Source organism: Maniola hyperantus, chromosome 6 (genome assembly GCF_902806685.2).
Source record: "Maniola hyperantus chromosome 6, iAphHyp1.2, whole genome shotgun sequence".
Taxonomy (NCBI): Eukaryota; Metazoa; Arthropoda; class Insecta; order Lepidoptera; family Nymphalidae; genus Maniola; species Maniola hyperantus.
In genome coordinates this window covers 1729780-1751094 of record NC_048541.1, presented here as the reverse complement: position 1 = coordinate 1751094, position 21315 = coordinate 1729780, and the positions used below count along the sequence as shown (strand labels likewise).

At 39.3% G+C, this 21315-nt stretch overlaps 2 protein-coding genes across 2 annotated transcripts in view; one reads left to right on the top strand and one right to left on the bottom strand.

Moving 5' to 3' along the window:
• LOC117983165 (zonadhesin-like) overlaps nt 1-1716 on the bottom strand; it is a 19272-nt gene extending 17556 nt beyond the window's left edge. The window contains exon 1 of the mRNA XM_069499316.1: nt 1600-1716. The gene's annotated coding sequence lies outside the window, so the exon portion shown is untranslated. The remainder of the gene's footprint in view (nt 1-1599) is intronic.
• LOC117983263 (sensory neuron membrane protein 2-like) overlaps nt 1-21315 on the top strand; it is a 27389-nt gene extending 6074 nt beyond the window's left edge. Inside the window, exons 2-11 of the mRNA XM_034969751.2 lie at nt 2131-2344; nt 3620-3777; nt 4206-4350; nt 13259-13427; nt 15666-15757; nt 16695-16909; nt 18287-18412; nt 19402-19588; nt 20196-20318; nt 21080-21315. Of these exons, the coding sequence (XP_034825642.1) occupies nt 2231-2344; nt 3620-3777; nt 4206-4350; nt 13259-13427; nt 15666-15757; nt 16695-16909; nt 18287-18412; nt 19402-19588; nt 20196-20318; nt 21080-21307 (1557 nt within the window). The 5' untranslated portion in view covers nt 2131-2230 and the 3' untranslated portion in view covers nt 21308-21315. The remainder of the gene's footprint in view (nt 1-2130; nt 2345-3619; nt 3778-4205; nt 4351-13258; nt 13428-15665; nt 15758-16694; nt 16910-18286; nt 18413-19401; nt 19589-20195; nt 20319-21079) is intronic.

Here is a 21315-nt window from a genome sequence, read left to right as displayed (position 1 = left end):
ATCTGATTTTGTTGTGGACTCTTCTCAGACTTGGGCGCGTTTGGAACTCTCGTAGCTTTAGTTTTAAGTACGTATTAATTATCACCACTATATCTAAATATATAAAACGAAAAGGTGACTGATTGACTGACTGATCTATCAACGCACAGCTCAAACTACTGGACGGATCGGGCTGAAATTTGGCATGCAGATAGCTACTATGACGTAGACATCCGATAAGAAAGACAAATTCAACCGCTAAGGGGAAAAATAGGAGTTCGGTGTGGTTCACGCGGATGAAGTCACGGGCATAAGCTAGTCAACTTACAAATTAACAAATTTGACCACCAGTAAGCGTAATGTTACCTATTCTGAATAAATAATTTGACTTTGACTTTGACTCTATCCACGGGGAGAAGTTAGTATAGGGCTCTCTTTGTTATGTAATCCCATACAAATGACAAAGACAAAAATCCCTGGGACAGCGGCAGAGTGAACTAGAGTGAGGAAACTCTCGATTTGATCCTGAATCGCTAACACCCGCACAGCCCCGAAAGTCTGTCAGTTTAACCGATTTCTATGAAATTTGGTACAGAGTTAGCTTACATCCCGGGAAGGACATAGGCTCCTTTTTATTCCGAAAAATTAAAGAGTTCCCACGTGATTTTTGAAAAACCTAAATCCACGCGGACGAAGTCGCGGGCATCATCTGGTAATAATAATTTATATCCGTCTAATTTTTCTAAAAACAGTTAAGTATGTCGTTGAGTTATTATTATGCGTTTATTTGTTCGAAGTGTATACGCGCAAGACGTGTTCAAAAAACATTTTTGTTTATCTTTATTACCTACCTAACCTTACAAACTGGTTACGACGATATGAAAAACTTTTATTAAAGGTAACTACATGAAGGATGTGTCGATCACGGACTTGTTTTGATACTTTTTTTCGTATATTTTTTTGGGTTTTTCATAAGTAGGTATGTTTTGATAGAGGCTAGATTCGTTAAAAAAATTATGTGCCTAGTTTAGTCAATGATTTTTTAACACATTTTATACATAACATTTATCAGCCTATGTTTGTTTATAAGTGTCGTAGTTTGTGTTAAATTAATGTATTGTATGTGTCCCTAATAAATAAAATAAAAATAAAATAAGAAATAACTATTATAGATAGCAATAGATGATGCCAGTGACTTCGTCCGCGTGGATTTAGGTTTTTAAAAATCCCTTAGTAAAAAAGTAGCCTATTTCACTCTCCAGGTCTTTAAACTATACCCATGCAAAAAATCACGTCGATCCGTTGCTCCGTTGCGACGTGATTGAAGGACAAACCAACAAACAAACACACTTTCACATTTATAATATGGTTACTGATAATATGGTTTCTGATTAATTATTTAATTAATAGAGAAGTACACAAAGTTCATCCTAACAATATAATCACCAAAATACTTCACTCATATAATATTATTATTATGTACCTAATATTTATTTAAAATTGTATGAATATGTATTTATTTGTAAAAAAAATATATATTAATAAATATTCTTCCTAGTTATTTACTTAGAAGTTATAAATTGCAAGTATGTAAGGCACATAATAATTAAATTGGCTTACCAGTCTACATACATCTATCAAGCACGTAACAAGTTATGGCGCTCCATTAATTATTTATGCAATATAAAATACAATATAAAATATAATTAAATGTACGGCTTAGAAGGCCGATACAATAATATGAAATAACAGTTTGAACATTAGTCAGCTATTTTTATTTATCGGAAAAAAGAGGACATAAGAACATAGAGGACATACTTACTACCTCAACACGTGCGAAGAATCTTTTAAAATTACAATTGTTTAGGATACAATCCCAGCCGGTCACGGCAACGTATTTTCAAATATAAAATAAGCAAATATTTTTAATATTTCTGTTAAATATATTTTATTATTTGTGTTAACAAAATATATTGTTTTGACATTGACCATTACTATTTTAATTTTTCATTCTATTTTACAAAACTACAGTGATATAAAAAATAATTTTTAATATTTCTGGTAAATATTTATTATTCGTGTTAACAAAAATATTGCTTGAATATTGACCAATATTAATTTAATTTTTCATTCTGTTTTACAAAACTACAGTCATGGGTTTCGTTTAAATGAACGTTGGAAAACTTTGTACTGTGATATCGTGAACTGAATTTTTGTGTCTTTTGTGTGTGAGCAAAGTGAAATAGTCAAAATGCTGGGAAAAAACGCGAAACTGTTTTTCGGTGTGTCGATGTGTGTGCTGATTGCTGCCATAGTGTTGGCGACATGGGGATTTCCAAAAATTGTCCAGAGTCAAATTAATAAGGTAAGAATTGTTGACTACAACCTCTCGCACTGCCAAGGGTCACTGGTAGAGATCTCTCATAGAGATAAGTGCTCCCCTGTCCACTTTTACCCTCTTTTTCTTTTTATTGTAAACTAGATGATGCCCGCGACTTCGTCCGCGTGGAATTATGTTTTTAAAAATCCCGTGGGAACTCTTTGAATTTCCGGGATCAAAAGTAGCCTATGACCTTCCCCGGGATGCAAGCTATCTCTGTACCAAATTTCGTTGAAATCGGTTGAACGGATGGGCCGTGAAAGGCTAGCAGACAGACAGACAGACAGCCAGACAGACAGACAGACAGACACACTTTCGCATTTATAATATTAGTATGGATGTTTTGTGGTACAAATAAATAATAATAAGATTAAGAAATTAAATATCACTCGCTTTAACGGTGGAGCATAACATCGTGAGGAAACCTTACCTGAGAGTTCTCCATAATTTTCTTAAAGGTATGTGGTCTGCCAATCCGCACTTGGCCAGCGTGGCCCAAATAAGGCCGAATCCTTCTCATACTGAGAGGAGACCCGGACAGACAGAGAACAAAGTGATCCTATAAGGGTTCCTGTTTTCCTATTGAGGTACGGAAACCTTAAAAATTATTATTAAAAATTATCTTCATTGCTCAACATGGCAGAAATGGAAGGGAAATTAATACCATTTCCAATTAAAAGTCAAATATTCTAGTATTTGTAGTATTGTAGTATTTGTAGTAGTACCTAGTCAAATATTTGAAGCAATTTTTTTTTTATCGAAGAAATTGTACCTATCCGATATGAACTAGCTTATCCTCGCGACTTTGTCCGCGTGGACTTCACAAATTTCAAACCCCTATTACACCCCCTTAGGGAATTTTCAAAAATCCTTTTTAGCGGATGCCTACGTCATAATAGCTTTTTGCATGCTAAACAGCCCTATCCGTTCAGTAATTTGAGCTGTGCGTTGATAGATCAGTCAGTCAGACACCTTTTCCTTTTATATAATACTAGCTGATGCCCGCGACTTCGTCCGCGTGGATTTTCATTTTTCAAAATCCCGCTGGAACTCTTTGATTTTCCGGGATAAAAAGTAGCTTATGTGTTAATCCAAGGTATAATCTATCTCCATTCCAAATTTCTTCCAAATCCGATCAGCCGTTTTTGCGTGATTGAGTAACAAACATCCAAACATCCACACTTTTACATTTATAATATTATTAGGATCATGACATTTAAGTCTGAAACATGATATCAGCCCTTGTTTTTTTCTTTGCAGAATTTACGGCTGGAGAACTCGTCGGCCATGTTTGAGAAATGGCGCGTGATGCCCGTCCCGCTGACGTTCAAAGTGTATGTCTTCAACGTGTCCAACGCTGAGGACGTCAATGAAGGAGCGAAGCCTATATTGAACGAAATAGGCCCCTACGTTTATAAGTAAGATTTACCTTTTCATTCCCTTTACAGTTTACACATTAAAATTTAACGGCTATGTAACGGCGAAGGAAAACATCGTCAGGTAACGTGCATACTTATCTAAGAGTTTTCATAATGTTCTCAAAGGTGTGTGAAGAAGGTGTGTGAAGGTGTGTGAATTGGCCAGCGTAGTAGATAGAATTACGGCACTTCTTAATCTACAGATGCTCAGTAATAGGCCGGTGACGGGTCCTATATTCAAGCATCCCGTAGGTACCTAATACAGTCATTTATTTCATTAACATTATTACAGCTGAAAAACGAAATTTCGGTGGTAGGTACATAGTAGGTAGGTATATATTTATTTTCTCACAAAACTACCAAATATGGGTGGAATCTTTGTTACACAGAAGTTAAATATGATAAAGATTCATGATATTTTCTTGTAGAGAATACAGAGAGAAGAGGATCCTGGGCTACGGAGAGAACGACACCATCAGATACATGCTGAAGAAGACGTTCTACTTCGACAAGGAAGCGTCCGGGAATCTCACTCAAGATGACGACGTCACTGTCATCAACTATGCCTATTTGGTAAGTTTAACTCATTGATTACATTATAAAAAAACCGGCCAAGTGCGAGTCAGGCTCGCTCAATGAGGGTTCCGTACTACAGTCGTATTTTTTCGACATTTTGCACGATAATTCAAAAACTATGATGCATAAAAATAAATAAAAATCTGTTTTAGAATGTACAGGTGAAGACCTTTCATATGATACCCCACTTGATATAGTCACTCACTTCGAAAGTTGAAAATACTAATTATTAGTTCATGACCACAATTTTTTTTTTTTTTGTGTGATCTAACCCTAAATTCACAGTTTTCTGATTTTTCCCCAAATGTCAGCTATAAGATCTACCTACCTGCCAAATTTCATGATTCTAGGTCAACGGGAAGTACCCTGTTAGTTTCTTGACAGACAGACGGACAGACAGACAGACAGACAGACAACAAAGTGATCCTATAAGGGTTCCGTTTTTCCTTTTGAGGTACGGAACCCCAAAAATTAAAGATCTTAATTTCGTTTCCGAAGCAGTTAAACGAAATTCGGATATACCTAGTTCGCAAATGGCAACCTCTCATACAAACAGTACTACGGCCAAAGGCGGATCCAGGGGGGGGGTCATGGGGGTCATGACCCCCCCCCCCCCCCCCCCCCTGGGCTGCGTCCAGGACCTAGGTGGACCACTAATTAAAATTGTTAAACATATTTTTTTTAATATTTTACTTTTTTTTATATATTTTTTTTTTTTATATTTTACTTACCTAATGTGGCTCTTAATCATTGGTGATTAATTGATCACTGGTGATCTTCCTTACCTTCGATCTTCCCTCTGAGTGAGCTTTAATAAGCTGTTCGCGTCTTTCCGAGCTCTTCTTTTTCCTTACCTTATCCCACGCTACGACATGTATTTTTCTTCCACTCACTTCTGTCATCCGTCAACGTATTATCCACCTCTTTTACACCGTACGGCTAGAAACGGTGCTGAGAGAGCCGATGGCCGCTGGGGCAGACGTGTTCTGAAACTTCGTGAGTAGAGGCGGGTAACAGCAAGCAGCAATTAGTATGGGACGACCTCCAAACCGCTAGACTGACGACCTTAAGAAGGTACCGGGAAGAGGATTGATGAGGAAGACGGAGGACCGTGTATGTGACACTGGACATAGGTCCAGCAGTGGACGCAAACAGGATTGATGATTTGCACCTAGCAACATTTTTACCGCTGTTGTGTTCATCATCATCATGATCAACCCATCACCGGCTCACTACAGAGCACGGGTTTCCTCTCAGAGTGAGAAGGGTTTTGGCCATAGTCTACCACGCTGGCCATGTGCGGATTGGTAGACTTTACACACCTTTGAGAACATTATGGAGAACTCTCAGGCATGCAGGCGTTAAAGCAAGTGATATTTAATTAATTAAAACGCACATAGCTCTGAAAAGTTTGAGGTGCGTGCCCGGGATCGAACCTCCGACCTCCGATTAGAAGGCGGACGTCCTAACCTCTAGGCTATCAAAGCTTGTGTTTGCGAGTCTGAAAGGCCCTGATGCAATGCCGTGAGAATTAATATGCTTGGTAATAGACAAAAACATTAGCTATAAAGAATAGCGTGACTCTTTTTCAACATAAAAACCGACACACGATACCAAGCTATTGTATTTAAACTCACTATAAAACAAAACTAGTGGTTCACCCCGAACTTCGACCTGTCGTAAAACTTTTTCCTTCTTGATTATACCTTTATATTAGGTTGTTACTTAAACTGTTTAATTTAAAAGTTTTCCGGTTGATTTTGGTACAATTTTGTAACTTTACGCTTCATTACCTACATCCACAGAATACTAACTTCTACTACGACGCGATGTAAGCGTATGGTATTAAGGCGATATATGCGTCCCAAAAGCGGTGTTTAGACACATTTTGGATGTTCAAAGAATCAAGTTTTGGCCTCAAAAACTACAAAGGAGATTGCCCATTTTCTTAGGAGCTTTGGGCCCCCCCTAATATAATTGTTATGTCACCATGGTTCTAATTTTATTTTGTAGAAAAATAATTAACTCTTTATATTCTGCAAACGATTTCTATTTATTCACCCTGGTTATAAAGATATCTTATTTTTTATATTGCTGATATTGAGGTTATATTTAATTAATACTTCTTCAAAATAAATGCATGTTTACGATTCTAACTGTAATTGTGGATATTTTCAATAATAGAGTGAAAAAAAGCCGTTATAAAACATAGGTAATTGTAAAAAAATAACACATTTAAAAAAAACACGCCACAAAAGAGGGCCCGTTCACGGGCGATCTCCTTTGATTATTTATTTTTTAATTAAAAAAAATTGTGAATTTTCCCTAAATACATTTTGGGGAAAATTCACAAATTTTTGTCATTTCACAATTTTTGAATTTTCCAATATTTTAAAAGTTATCGGCCAAAATAGAAAAACTGGTTCATTAAATCAGTCATAAATCGTAAACGGTAAGTTTTACAAAAAAGCTTACAGGAAACAAAAGATGCCAAATGTTATTTTCTACAATAATGGTTTACATAATTTTTGCCCTAAAGTGGATAGTTTTGGAGATATTAGCCAAAAACTTTCCTTCAAGGTTACGATCGAAGCTCCACCTGGATCTGTCATCATTTTGTCATTTTATGGTCAGTAAGTGACCAAAGATTGGATCGGAAATTTAGTGCGAGGTTAAATGCTCTATTTACTGGACTAAAAAATGAATCGCTAAATGTGTTGCTGATCGCAAATCTCGAGAACAGCTGAACCGATTTCGCTTCTTTTTTTATAATATTCCTTGAAGTACGAGAATGGTTCTTACGGAGAGAAAAATTCAAAAAAGTTAAAGAATCGACTGTTAGGCGGTACGAAGTACGCCGGGTCAGCTAGTTTATGATAAAATTAGAGTATGTATCGATCTCAGTCTCAATACGGATGATACACCTGCTGATATATCTATCTATATATTATGGTGTAGAACTATAAATACTGAAGGAAAGTTTTGCACTGCGAGGCTCTGAGCCTTGGTCAGCTTGTCTTGCGAGGTCGACGAGACTTCTTAGGCTCGTTCACACAGAACGCGGTAACGGCTACGTCCCCAACGCAGCTGTAAAAGTTTCGAGTGAAGCAGAGACTAGTGGAGCGGAATTAAATCAATCATTTTTGATTGGTTGATTTGAGCCCGTACAACTTTACAGTTACACATTTTTTACAGAAATCCGGAAAACCACTAACACAGATATTTGTTTCTAAAACGCACCTATATCTACAATTTCATTAAGTTTAATTGGTATTATTTAAAACTAGCTTATGCCCGCGACTTCGTTCGTGTGGATTTAGGTTTTCTTTGATATTCCAGGATAAAAAGTAGCCTGTCACTCTCCAGGTCTTCGAATATAGCCATGCAAAAAATCACATCGATCCGTTGCGACGTGATTGAATGACAAACCAACAAACCAACACACTTTCGCATTTATAATATGGGTATATGAGAGCCAAACTATAGTACGCGACAGGTTGTAATAGCAATCGGGCAGAGAACGCCTCGCACACCCGCACAGCTCCTGCGCTAACCCAGTGCGGGATAGCGCGGGTGGCGTGCAGGTGTGTGGGGCGTCCCCCCGCCTCATACCCTGATTGCTATCTCAACCTGTCGCGAACTATACGGTTATATGGAAAGCCCTGGGAAGCCCGCTAGAGTAACTTGTATTAACAGAGAAAACTGTACATCAAATTCAGTTTAAAGAATTTTCCATCTCGTGTTGTGTATGCCCAAGCCTTACTTCTATTGCTAGTGAGTAGTGACGCACAATTGATTACAAACTACACGGTGCAAAAACACAATTACAATGTTCAATGGCTAGTGCTTTGTCATGGATTGCCTACCTATGAGCTCACGTGTAGCTAATAACCACACTTCCACATCAATATTATTAGGGTTCCGTAGCAAAATAGCTCAACATCACTCAGCGGGCGATGAGAGAACGCTCGGAGTTTTTCTACGACCTACATGATCAAATCAAAAATGCTAGGAGATCCGTAAAAGAACTAGAGTAACTGATATCTAGCCGAACTGGTAGGAAAGCTGAAATGGCAATAGATGAAATGAAATGATTTGAAATGATTTATTTGTTTTAAAAGGTCTTTTTAAAATTGTGCCAGGGACCCTGAAGTAAGTTTGCAAAACCTGTATCTCAGGGTCCCCGCTCTCCCTCCTCCATCATTAACAAATAAACACTTATACAAAACTAAATTTAGTGATATGATATGAATATGAAACTTAAAAATACGTGTGTGTGTGTACATATGTGTATCAGTGTGTATTGTGTGAGAGTGTGAGTGTGTGTATGTGTGAGTGAGTGTGTACAATGTACATGTGTATATTTTTAATAACAAATAACAAATTTCAAATTTAACCTATGATGATACAATGATACACATTTGGGTGTAGGACCCCTAAATTTTTTCCACCCTGTATACCTACTTAGTTCCGTAAAACCGATAGACGTTGGGGTCCCAAGGTGCTGGAATGGCGACCTTGCACCGGAAGACGCAGTGTTGGAATACCCCCACTAGGTGGACGGACGACATCAGACGAGACGCAGGGAGCCGCTGGATTCAGGCGGTGCAAGGCGTGTGGAAGTTCCTACAAGAGACCTATGTCCAGCAGTGGACATCTATCTAGACAAGTGCGGATTGGCAAACTTCACTCGCGTTTGAGAACACTATGGAAAAAAGAGAACTTCGGCATGCAGGTTACCTCACGGTGTTTTGCATTCCGTAGACGGACTTGGGCTACTTTTTCTCCTGAAAATTCAAAAAGATTCTACGGGATTTCAAAAATAATTATATCCACGCAGGCGTATACATGGGGTTGTACCTACTTATGCAAATTATTTGTCTTTTTCGTTCAAATAAAGTAAACCACAGTAATTTTTTTTTTGTTGAGAATCATTGTAAATTGGGCTTTTAATTTGAAACCAAGTAAAAAATATGCAAACCAAGTCATTAAACGAAAAATAAGTAAATGGTTCATGGATACTATAAAAAGAACAACTTAGACTTTAAATCAGTACCCTTATTACCCTTGTTTCCTGTCAATTATAATCCGGGTATCTTTAAAACAAGAGTGAATAGGGACCTTCTAGGCAAACGCGTCCCATCTTAGGCCACATCATCACTTCCCATCAGGTGTGATCGTGGTCAAGCGTGCGCCTATAATGAATTTTTAAAAAAATGCGAGACTGTGTTTTTTAGTTTGTTGGTTTATTGGTTTGTTGGTTTGCTGGTTTGTCCTTCAATCACGTCGCAACGGAGCAATGGATTGACGTGATTTTTTGCATGGATATAGTCAAAGACCTGGAGAGTGACAAAGGCAACTTTTTATCCCGGAAAATCAAACACTTTCGCATTTATAATAAGGGTACTGATGGATAGGTTTTATTGATGTGGTGAACGCCTAGTGGTTATAATACTTCGGCCTGCTATTCGGAGTCGTCCGGGGTAGGATACCAGGCACGATACCAGGCACGATACCAGGCACGATACCAGGCACGATACCAGGCACGAGTAGGTACTTAGGTACCTACCTACTTTGATCTTATTATATTTATTAGGATTTATAAATTCTATCAACAGCTAACCAATCATCGCATTCTACTGACAAGATTCTACTTACTAAGCAATGCAACCCATTTGAATTTGAATTTAAAATTAATTTCATTGTATTGTAATAATTCTTGGAATGTCATCATCTATTCTATCTATTCTAAAAAAATTCGCATTGAAGATCAATGTGAATTAATCACCGATATTATTATAAAACCCATATTGTGTGTTTGTTTCTTGGTTTAATGGTTTGTCCTTCAATCACGCTGCAACAGAGCAACGGATCGACGCGACGTGTGACTTGGACAACTTTTCCATTCTCTTGCAGTGAATCCTGCAGATCCTGCAGATTTCTATTTTGGTACCTACCTTTGCGATTATTCGGACCACTGCGTCAACAAGGCCATCAAATTGCCACAAAAGTAAATTATTAAGATAAAGCTACACTTTCGCACGCACACGAACCCTGCACACCATAGACTATACGTATAACAACGTGAATATGGAGTATGGACGCGTCAATGTCTCTACGCACATGCATGTCGCGAACGCGTATAATAATATTATCATGTGTTCCGTACTTTCATTTAGTTTTTATATTATAGTTAATTTTCCTAGCACAAAACAGCTCACTTTTTCTAATTTTCGTAAGGTATATTATTTTATTACCCTGACCGATTGTTAATTACAATCGGTCAGGGTTCACAATGTGACAAAAACCGGCAACACTCACCTACCAACAGTGCTGTCATTCGCAATCGACATAGGTACCGCAAACCGCGACACGCACAAAAGGCTCGCCTCTAACGGCTTCTCGGTACAAAACTCAATTATTATAGACGCGAAAACTACAATATGGGACCAGAAAAGCTACCTAGCTTTCAGCGCATCTGGGATCCCCTACATTGGCACCCGTGCCTCGATCCAAGTAAGTGACTCCATTTAAAAACTCTGACCGTCCAGTAGTCAATTCTTAACATCATGTTTGTACTTACTACCAAACATTGTGCACCCCGTGACTTGTGCAACATGCACGCGAACCGCTCTCAAACCACTCCTGAACACGTCCATATTATATGTTCTTATGATACGCGTTCTGTACACGGTTCGTGCGCGTACGCAGGTGTGGATCAGCCTTTGGACGTACAATTTAACCTTTTATGCATTTATGTTCTCTAACTTTTTTTTAATTTAATTTGCTTGTTAAAAATAACTTTGGCAGGTAGGTATCAACCTTTTAAAGGTCGTACAAAACAATACAAACGTGAAAACAATTAAAGGTGATCTGCATCGACATTCGACACGTTGCATTACAAAATTATTATTCTACCTAAAATTTAGATGGATTTGAGTCAAATCTTTTTTTTTTGATAACAATTCAAGTGTAGGTAGGTAGTAGGTACCTACTGTATTAATCATACTAATATTATAAAGGCGAAAGTTTGTATGTGAGTGCGTGCGTGTGTGTGCGCATGCGTGTGTGTGTGTTTGTTTGTTACTCTTTCACGCGAGAACTTCTGGATTTGGTTGAAATTTGGTATGAAGGTAGAGTATACCCTAGATTAAAACATAATAAGTAAAATAAACATAAAGTAAAATAATATATAATACATGGATTACTTTTTATCCCGAAAATCGTTCCCACTGGATTTTAAAACGTAAGCCATCATCATAATCTAGTAGATACCTAACCTTTATAATTTATGAAAATTGTTCTATGTTGTTTTAGCAAAAAACATGATTTATAATTTAAACATAACAGTAATCTAGCGTTTAGACTATCGTGAGTGTTTTTTATGACTTGTCGAGCTAACGTCGACGAAATACGTCAGTAAAACCGTTTTGTCATGGATGAGGAGTTATAGAACTCCGTCATTGAACCGATTTTCACAATTTTTTTTACAAAGGTTGTACTGTCAGGTTGGTACCTACTACCATTATAGGTGAAGACATGATAAACAGTTTCGGAAATGTAGGATGGAAATCCTCAACGCAATCCTCCTCGCGATCAGTATAACAGCTTAGTAAAAAATAGACTTTTAACCATCAATCCGATCCATCCAATCCATCACCCTGTTTGCGTCCACTGCTGGACATAGGCCTTTCCAAGAGCGCGCTACCAAACACGGTCCTCCGCTTTCCTCATCCATCCGCTTCCCACCACCTTCTTTAGATCATTGGTCCAGCAGGCTGGGGTCGTCCCATACTGCGCTTACCTGTACGCGGCCTCCACTCGAACACGTCTGCCCCATCGGCCGTCGGTTCTGCGACAGACATGACCTGCCCATTGCCACTTCAGCCCGCTAATCCTTTGAGCTATGTCGGTCGCTTTTGTTCTTCTGCGAATTTCCTCGTTCCGGATTTTATCCCTGAGAGTGATACCCAACATAGCTCGCTCCATAGCGCATTGAGCGACTTTTTGTTTGTGGACGAAGCCAATAATTGTCAGTGTCCACGTTTCACTTCTAACCATGGATCTATGGAATAGGTAGACTCCCGTCACCCGTGCGAAGCCGAAGCGGGTCTACTAGTTTATAATATTAGTACCTACGGATTGTAGGTATGATGAATGACGTTATACGGAAACCTACATAGAGAGTAGAGATCTTACGTGTTTTTTAAATAGTTTTTATCAGGATTAAATAAATCTTCCGTTGAGTTTTTGCGCTATTTTAAGTCCAAGGCTCCTAAATTATATAATCTTTTTGCATTCGGATAAAAACAGACAGGTAGGTACATCCATAACATTGTGATTTACGGTTTATCATAAAAAGAGTAGGTATCTACCTAATTGCTTCATAAAATAAAAAAAATTACCGCAGTTCATTAAATATACCTACTCTACGCTTATAAAAGTTTTTAATTACCTATATTAATATTTTTAGTAATTAGTACCTACTACCTACCTATGTAATTTACTTTTAAACAATTTAAGCATGTTTTAAATTTTAACATATCTTAATAGGTATAATAATTATATTCCCTTATTAAGTTCCAACTAGGTAATGTTTCTGATACGAACCGCTTTAGGTATGCAACAGGGGTGTTACGGATATTCGCATCATCACTAGGTGGACGGACGACATCAGACGAGTCGCAAGCCGCTGGATTCAGGCGGCGCAAGACCGTGGCGTGTGGGAGTCCCTACAAGAGACCTATGTCCAGCTGTGGACGTCTATTTTTTTTATTTATTAATTTATTTGAACAACTCAGTATATTAATCAACTCTCTGGAATCCTGACCCCTAAACTAGGAAATCCCGTGTCTTAGGGGCCAGTAATTTTTGTTCATTTATTTTACCCCCATGTTGGTTCCAGGCTGCTCTACTGACAGTGCATGACCTGATGCCCAGCGCCGTGGGCCTGGTCAACTCGGCTCTCGGCAACTTTTTCACCAATCTAACAGACCCGTTCCTGAGGGTCAAAGCGCGAGACCTTTTCTTTGACGGCATCTTCCTCAACTGTGCTGGAGAACAATCGGCTTTAAGTGAGTATCTGACCGTTAATAGTATAAATTAAATATTTAGGAACTAAAATGTTTTATATTGAGCCACCCTAAAATTAATGTCAGTACAGTACTGTCAATGATAAAAATAGTACATTGTTATACAAGGGTGGAAATTAGATTATTGCAAACGAGCTATCACTAACAAGCCTCAAGGCTTATTATATATTATTAGGACAAGCTTATTATAAGGACAAGACTATTATAACAGACCCGGATCATTTGGGCTCGACTCTCGAGTTCATATTATATTTTTGTACCCAACCCAGCCCGGTGCCGGCCTGGTATTTCCTCCTGAATTTTTATTCAAATCACTGTAAAGCTACCAGTGATTTGAATAAAAATTCAGGAGGAAACAAGACATTAGATGCTTTGCATGATGTCGTGAGTAAATTGCAGAGTTTAACCTGCAATCACGTTGAAATCTATTTAATAACATACGCTTCGCTTTCCTGAACATGATTCGTGAAACACTTGCATTATAGGCACCAATTTATTAAGGTTTAACTACGCGGGGTTTAACTCATAAGTATAGGTCAACATAATTACCGACTCAATACTTAGGCTGAGATTTATAGAGCGCACTTTGACTTTGCTCAGACTTAAGATTAAGTTAAAACGAGACAGATTAATGTGAGAGATAATATAGGCTCTGTCTCGTTTTAACTCTGTCTTAAGTCTAAGCTAAGTCAAAATGCGCTCTATACATCTCACCCTAAGGCTGCCTGTCCACTGGTACGGAGCGGAGCGCAGATGTGTTGAGCAAACCAATCAGAATTTCGGTAAATAACGCGATAATTTTATTCCATCTTCTGACAAAACTCTGATTGGTCAACTATACACATCTCCGCTCCGCTCCGCACCAGTGGACAGGCAGCCTAAGTATCTTCTAGGTCTTTCTAAGGTCTTTGGTCTCTCAGAATGAGAAGGGTTTAAGCCATAGTCCACCACGCCGACCAAGTGCGGATTGACTGATTTCACTCACTAGTCACTACCGAAAACATTGTAGAGAACTTTTGAGCAGAGTTTCCTTGCGATTTTTCCTTCACCTCAAAAGCATGTGATATTTAATTGATTAGAGGTCCGACCCGGGATCGAACCCTGGACTCCTTAAATAGGAGGTGTCGTCTTAACTACTAGGCTACCTGCTAAGGTATAAGTAAAAAATAAAAAAATATACTTACGTAGGTATAATAAAAGCTTGTTTCATAAAACCCCTGTTGTACACCCTTGGGGATTGAATTTACAAAAATCCTTTCTTAGCGGACGTCTACGTCATAATAGCTCCTATCTCATATCTGTACCTATGCCAAATTTGAGACAGATCCGTCCAGTAGTTTGAGCTGTACGTTAATTTAATATATCAGTCAGTCTACTCTATGGGCATGCAGATAGATAGCTATTATGACGTAGTCATCCGCGATTTTGAAAATTCAATCCCTAAAGGGGTAAAACAGGGGTTTGAAATTTGTGTAGTTCACGCGGACGAAGTCGCGGGCATAAGCTAGTTATTATTATAAATGTTAGAAGAAAAAATCTTGCTAAGTAACTTTGCAGGAAGAAGACGTAAGTAGGTAGGTACCTATCTTTGCTTTTGTTTGTAGTTTGTACACTCAGTTTTTCCTTTTTGGGAAATCGTCGGCTTCGCCTAGTCCTTCCAAAATTACTAAGCCGGTACTTTCTTTAGTCTCCGCTTGGACAGTAATTTAGGTACATAATTTATTCAATTCAATTCAATTCAATTTCTTTATTTTGCAGAAACACATAAATTTACATAAGGTCTCACAGAGTTAAACAGTAGATATGTTTCGCCTAGCAGAAAGCATCCAAAAGTAAAAATAACACAATTCCTAAACTACCTAGGTTAGGTACTCTAGTATGAATTAAAGAACATTACAATAATAATAATTAATAGTATAGATTATTGCTTACTTATAGTTAAAAGAATCAAAAACAAGTCTGAAGAAAATTTACAGTTTTTTAAGGTTTATCATCAAAGTACTCGTTTATGGAATAGTAGCATTTTTTTACAATAGTTTCAACATAGTTATACTAACAGCCGTACTCAGAGTTGCTTAATCGTTACTTAAGTTTAGTTAAAACGAGACAGAGCTATATCTCTCACATAAATCTGTCTAGTTTTAACTCAATCTTAAGTAACGATTAGCGACTATCTATCTATCTGCGAGTTCTTTTGGTAATTTATTTATTTTGTTATAGGTTTGGTGTGCGGAAAAATAAAGTCAGATAAACCACCCAACATGCGGCTCGCAGAGGACGGCAGCGGGTTCTACTTCTCTATGTTTAATTACGTAAGTTGCCTCGAAGAGAAACAAGTCACCTAAAAAGCACCAAAATAGATTCATTACTTTAGGTGCTACGATGCGACAGACAGATATACAAATATACACGTCAAACATACAACAAAATACTTAATCAAATTATTAAGCTTCTTTGGACCTTATACATTTTGTACTTACAAGGAAATTGACTGAATACTCCAGAGAATGCTCCCAAAACTTTCCTACTTATATGGCTTATATAGCGAAAGCACTTAAATTCCCAAGCGATTATTCAAAAACGTTAGCAAAGTCGGAGGAAACTTTGATAGTATAATGGGACTCTGAGGGATAGAGTGATATTAACTTTTATTGATAAAAATGTTCTCACAATATCATAACTCTGTAGGTTAATCGAGTCGGCTTCAAAAGTTAGGGATTCTTTGCTCGCGAGTTTAGTATTGGTTTTTTAGGATTCCGTACCTCAAAAGGAAAAACGGAACCCTTATAGGATCACTTTGTTGTCGGTCTGTCTGTCAAGAAACCTACAGGATACTTCCCGTTGACCTAGAATCATAAAATTTGGCAGGTAGGTAGGTCTTATAGCAGACATTCGGGGAAAAATCTAAAAACCGTGAATTTGTGGTTACATCACAAGAAAAAAATTAAAATGTGTTCATGAACAAATATTGTTATTTTCGACTTTCAAAGTAAGATTGCTTTACCAATTGGGGTATCATATGAAAGGGCTTTTGATTTATCGTGCAAAATGACGAAAAAAATACCGAGTACGGAACTTTCGGTGCGCGAGTCTGACTGGCACTTGGCCGGTTCCATCAGACCTGCTGGCAAGTGATGGCTCATATTAAACGAGAAGTTGGTGGGGCCAATGGGAGGTGGAGGATTGTCCCTGGGCTATGGGGTATGGATGATCATGATCATGATGATGATGTATAAATTCTCTTCCTAGCTCAATACAACAGAATCAGGTCCATACAACATGGTCCGTGGAATAGAGGACATCCAAGAGTTGGGGCACATAGTGGCCTACAACGACATGACCACTATGCGGCAATGGGGCGACCCCTACTGCGGCCAGCTCAACGGCTCAGACGGCTCCATATTCCCACCGATGAACCTGGGAGCACCTGAGAGGATTTACATCTTCGAACCGGAAATATGCAGGTAACTACAGCTACCGATTAAGACTCTTTAAAGTAAAGCGCGTCGCGGGAGGTTTTGGCAATAGGGTCTTGAACTGTAGTCATAAAACTATGTGATTTTTGCTATAGTGGTAGTTTGTGAGGCTAGAATTCATTATTAAAGAGAATAGTTTGTAAAAACCAAGATTTTTGTTTATTTTTAACATAATTAATTATTAACGTCACGATGTACGGAAAGCGAATAATGACGTCACAATGCGTAAACGACAAAATAAATATTTTTAAATTTTTTTAATATATAAAAATAGAGTAATTATTACTTACTGGAAAATATTTGTTATGTTAAAAAATTGAAAAATATTAGTCGTTTACGCTTTGTGACGTCATTATTCGCTTTCCGTATAGCGTGACGTTAATAATTAATATCTAATAAATAACAATCATAATTTTTTAAATTATTCTCTATTCTACCCCATAAACTACCGCTATAAAAAAATCACATCATTTTATTAGGTAGGTACTAGCTTATGCTCGCGACTTCATCCGCGTGGACTATACAAACTTCAAACCCCTATTTAACCCTTTTAGGGGTTGAATTTTCAAAAATCCTTTCTTAGCGGTTGCCTACGTCATAGTAGCTATCTGCGTGCCAAATTTCAGCGCGATCCGTCCAGTAGTTTGAGCTGTGCGTTGATAGATCAGTCAGTCAGTCAGTCAGTCACCTTTTCCTTTTATAATATATTTATAAGAATACAGTCCAAGACCCTATTGGCTGTGGCTAATGGTTATAGTTACCACCCTACGATGTTCATACCTACCTTTGACTCTTCCATCTTAGATGTTCAGTGGTTGTCTGGTGTGGTCTGTCAGGTTTGATTGGTGAAAGGAAAGGAAAACTGATTCTGTCTGTCTGAGTCTGATTTCGTTTCCTTTCACCTTTTCACGCCTCATCCGCGACAAAAGTAGGAAGTATTTCGACTCTCGAATTTGGTTTCGTTTGGTGAGACGTAAAATCTTGCACTACGGGTACATACAGTACGCGGCAGAAAATATTGACCTTCAGAAAGAGATAGCTGTTTCGTAGAGCGTTGTCTCTATCGTTGAGACCGACAAAACGTCACAGGTATGAGTGACAGAGACAACGCTCTGTAAAGCCGAAATCCCATCACAAAATTCTCACAGTTAAAAACCTAAACCCACGCGGGTGGAAGTGGTGGGCATCTACCAAAACGTACCCATTGGTATTTTATTATAAATAATATCTGTCCCGGCTGTACTCACGTGCAAGGACCACGGATGGGTTCGAAACTAGTCGGGCTAACGTCGACTAAACACGTGAGTACAGCGGGGACAGATATTATTTATAATGGAAACGCTAAAATTGGTATTTTATTTACAGATCGCTGTATATAAGCCTGGTTGGCGAGAGGAACATCTTCAATATCAGCACGTATTTGTACGAAATGGACGAGAGTGCACTCGCCTCGAAGCTCGCCAATCCCAATAACAAGTGCTTTTGCAAGAAGTAAGTGCAACTATGTACCTATGTATGTATATATTTGCTGTTTGGTAAAGTACAGTTCAGTTGATGGTTCAGTATTAGCACATCATCAACCGATAGACGTCCACTGCTGGACATAGGTCTCTTGTAGGGACTTCCAACGCTGCGCCTTCCGGTGCGAGGTCACCATTCCAGCACCTTGAGACCTCAACGTCTATCGGTTTTCCGAACTATGTGCCCTGATCTAGACTAGACTAGAACTACTAGACCGATCGGGCTGGGCATGCAGATTGCCACCTGGATGTAGACATCCGCTAAGAAAGGATTTCTGAAAATTCAACCCTTGAGGGGGTAAAATAAGGGTTTAAAATTTGTGTAGTATAGCTAGTGTTCAATAAAAATATTAAAAAAAAACTGACTGACAATAATTACCTAGGTACTTTTGGTCGAAATAACAAGAATCCTAGGACCTGTTTTACGGTGCAAGTTTCTTGACTTTGAAGACTTGTCGCGTACTACAGCTGGTAGTTAGGCAAATTTTAAGCGGCGGAGAAATGCTAGTGTCAAAAGGTCGTTAAAATCAAATTAATTTTGCTTCAACCAACTTTATAATCAAGACTTACGGGTTTTCGAGGACTTTAATCTTACCAATTGTGATTAATTACCAAGTTGCTCGTATTAATTAGCTGAATAAGTTTTAATTAGAGCTAGAGGTACGACGGCTGAGCTTTGACCTAATAAACCCGTCGCCGGCCCACTACTGAACACGGGTCTCCTGTCATAATGAGAAGGGTCCGCTATGCTGGCTGTGGATTGGCAGACTTCACACACCTTTGAGAACATTATGAAGTAGGCACTCTCAGGCATGCAAATTTCCTCACGGTGTTTTCCTTCACCGTTAAAGCAAGTGATATTTTAATTATTTTAAAAAGCATATAAAGAACTCGGAAAAGTTAAAGGCAGTATTTATATACAGGATTTAACAACTAAATAATATTTTGTTTTATATACAGAAATTGGAGCGCGAACCACGACGGCTGCCTGCTCATGGGGCTCCTGAATATGAGTCCGTGTAAGGGCGCGCCTGCCCTCGCCTCGCTGCCTCACTTCTACCTCGGCTCGGAGGAGCTCCTAGAGTACTTCGATGGAGGCGTCAGCCCCAACAAGGAGAAACACGAGAGCTATGCGTACCTTGACGCGGTAAGCAAAGTGTAGAGCACCACACTGCAAAGACGGGGCGGAGTAGTGGCGGAATTGGGGCGGAATCCAGGCGTAGTTGGGGCGGAATCAAAGCGGCTTTGAGCCATGCTCGCGACGCAGGTAACAACTAGCTATAGCGAACAGTCAAAGCACGTCTGACTAGGTAGGTATGGTTTGTTTCACACCTCCGATACACAAGGAAATGATGGCTGTCTGCGCATGGGGCTCCTGAACCTGGGTGCGTCGGCTCTGAGGAGCTGTTGGAGTACTTTGATGGTGGCCCCAGACCCCCCAATGAAGACAAGGCCTCAGACCCCCCAATGAAGACAAACACAAGAGCTTTGAGTAAGTACCTTGACGCGACTTGCATCGTCATGAATCATGATTAAAACTTGTGTTCAAACTTGCAGGATTCTAAAGTATTTTTTGGTCAAACTCTTAGAATAACAACTCGATACCTTTATTACTATTAACAAACTATAAATAAAACCTTACCTACTAAAAATGATTGCAATCAATTCTGTTACTGATTCTGAACAAACTACTTTCAGGTTTTGCTTATACTAAAACTAACGTTTTATATTAGTATACCTATTGTAATTTGCAGACCACAGGCGTGGTGCTGAAGGGCGCACAGCGTCTGCAGTTCAACATCGAGCTCCGGAATATGCAGGTCCCGCAGCTGGAGAACGTCCTCACTGGGGTCTTTCCGATGTTGTGGATTGAAGAGGTAAACTATTTAAATTTCGTCAGTGAAGTTGTAACAGTAGACGTCCACTGCTGGACATAGGTCTCTTGTAGGGACTTCCACACGCCACGGTCTTGAGCCGTCTGAATCCAGCGGCTCCCTGCGACTTGTCTGATGTCGTCCGTCTTCCTAGGGGTCTTCCAACGCTGAGCCTTCCGGTGCGAGGTCGCCATTCCAGCACCTTGGGACCCCAACGGCTATCGGTTTTCCGAACTATGTGCCTGCCCATTGCCACTTCAGCTTCGCAGCCCGTTGAGGCTATGTCGATGTCGGTTACTTTAGTTCCCCTACAGATCTCCTCATTTCTGATTTGATCACGTAGAGAAACTCCAAGTAGGTAGGTATAGCTTTTTCCATCGCCCGCTGAGTGACTCTGAGCTTTCTTATGAGGCCCATAGTTAGCGACCATGTCTCGGATCCATATGTCATCACTGGCAACACGCACTGTTCGAAGACTTTGGTCTTCAAGCACTGAGGAATTTTGGACAAGAAGACATCTCAAAGGTTCCTGAACGCTGCCCACGTTTGATTCGGCGGCTGACCTAATTACGTCTTTAGTTTACATTTTTTTTTAATTTATAGACTAGCGCTTGGCTGCAATCAGACCTAAGTGACAAGTAATGATGCAGCCCAAGATGGAGCGCGCTTGCCTAGAAGATGCCTATTCACTCTTGTCTTGAAGGTAACTACCCATATTATAATTGGAGGGGGAAACTGACTGACGGGAAAAAATTCAATTCTAGGGAGCAGAAATCCCAGCCGACCTCCGCGAGGAGTTGCACCAAGCACACACTCTGCTAGGCTACGTGGAGGCTGTGCGCTGGGCTCTCCTGGGGCTGGCGATCCTGCTGTGCGTCGCCAGTGCCGCGTGCGTGTCGCGCGCCGGCCTGAGCCCGTGCCCGAGGCACCACAACAGCGTCAGCTTCATACTGCGGCCGGGGAACAACTTTGACGTCAATAAAGGGCAATAGATAATGTG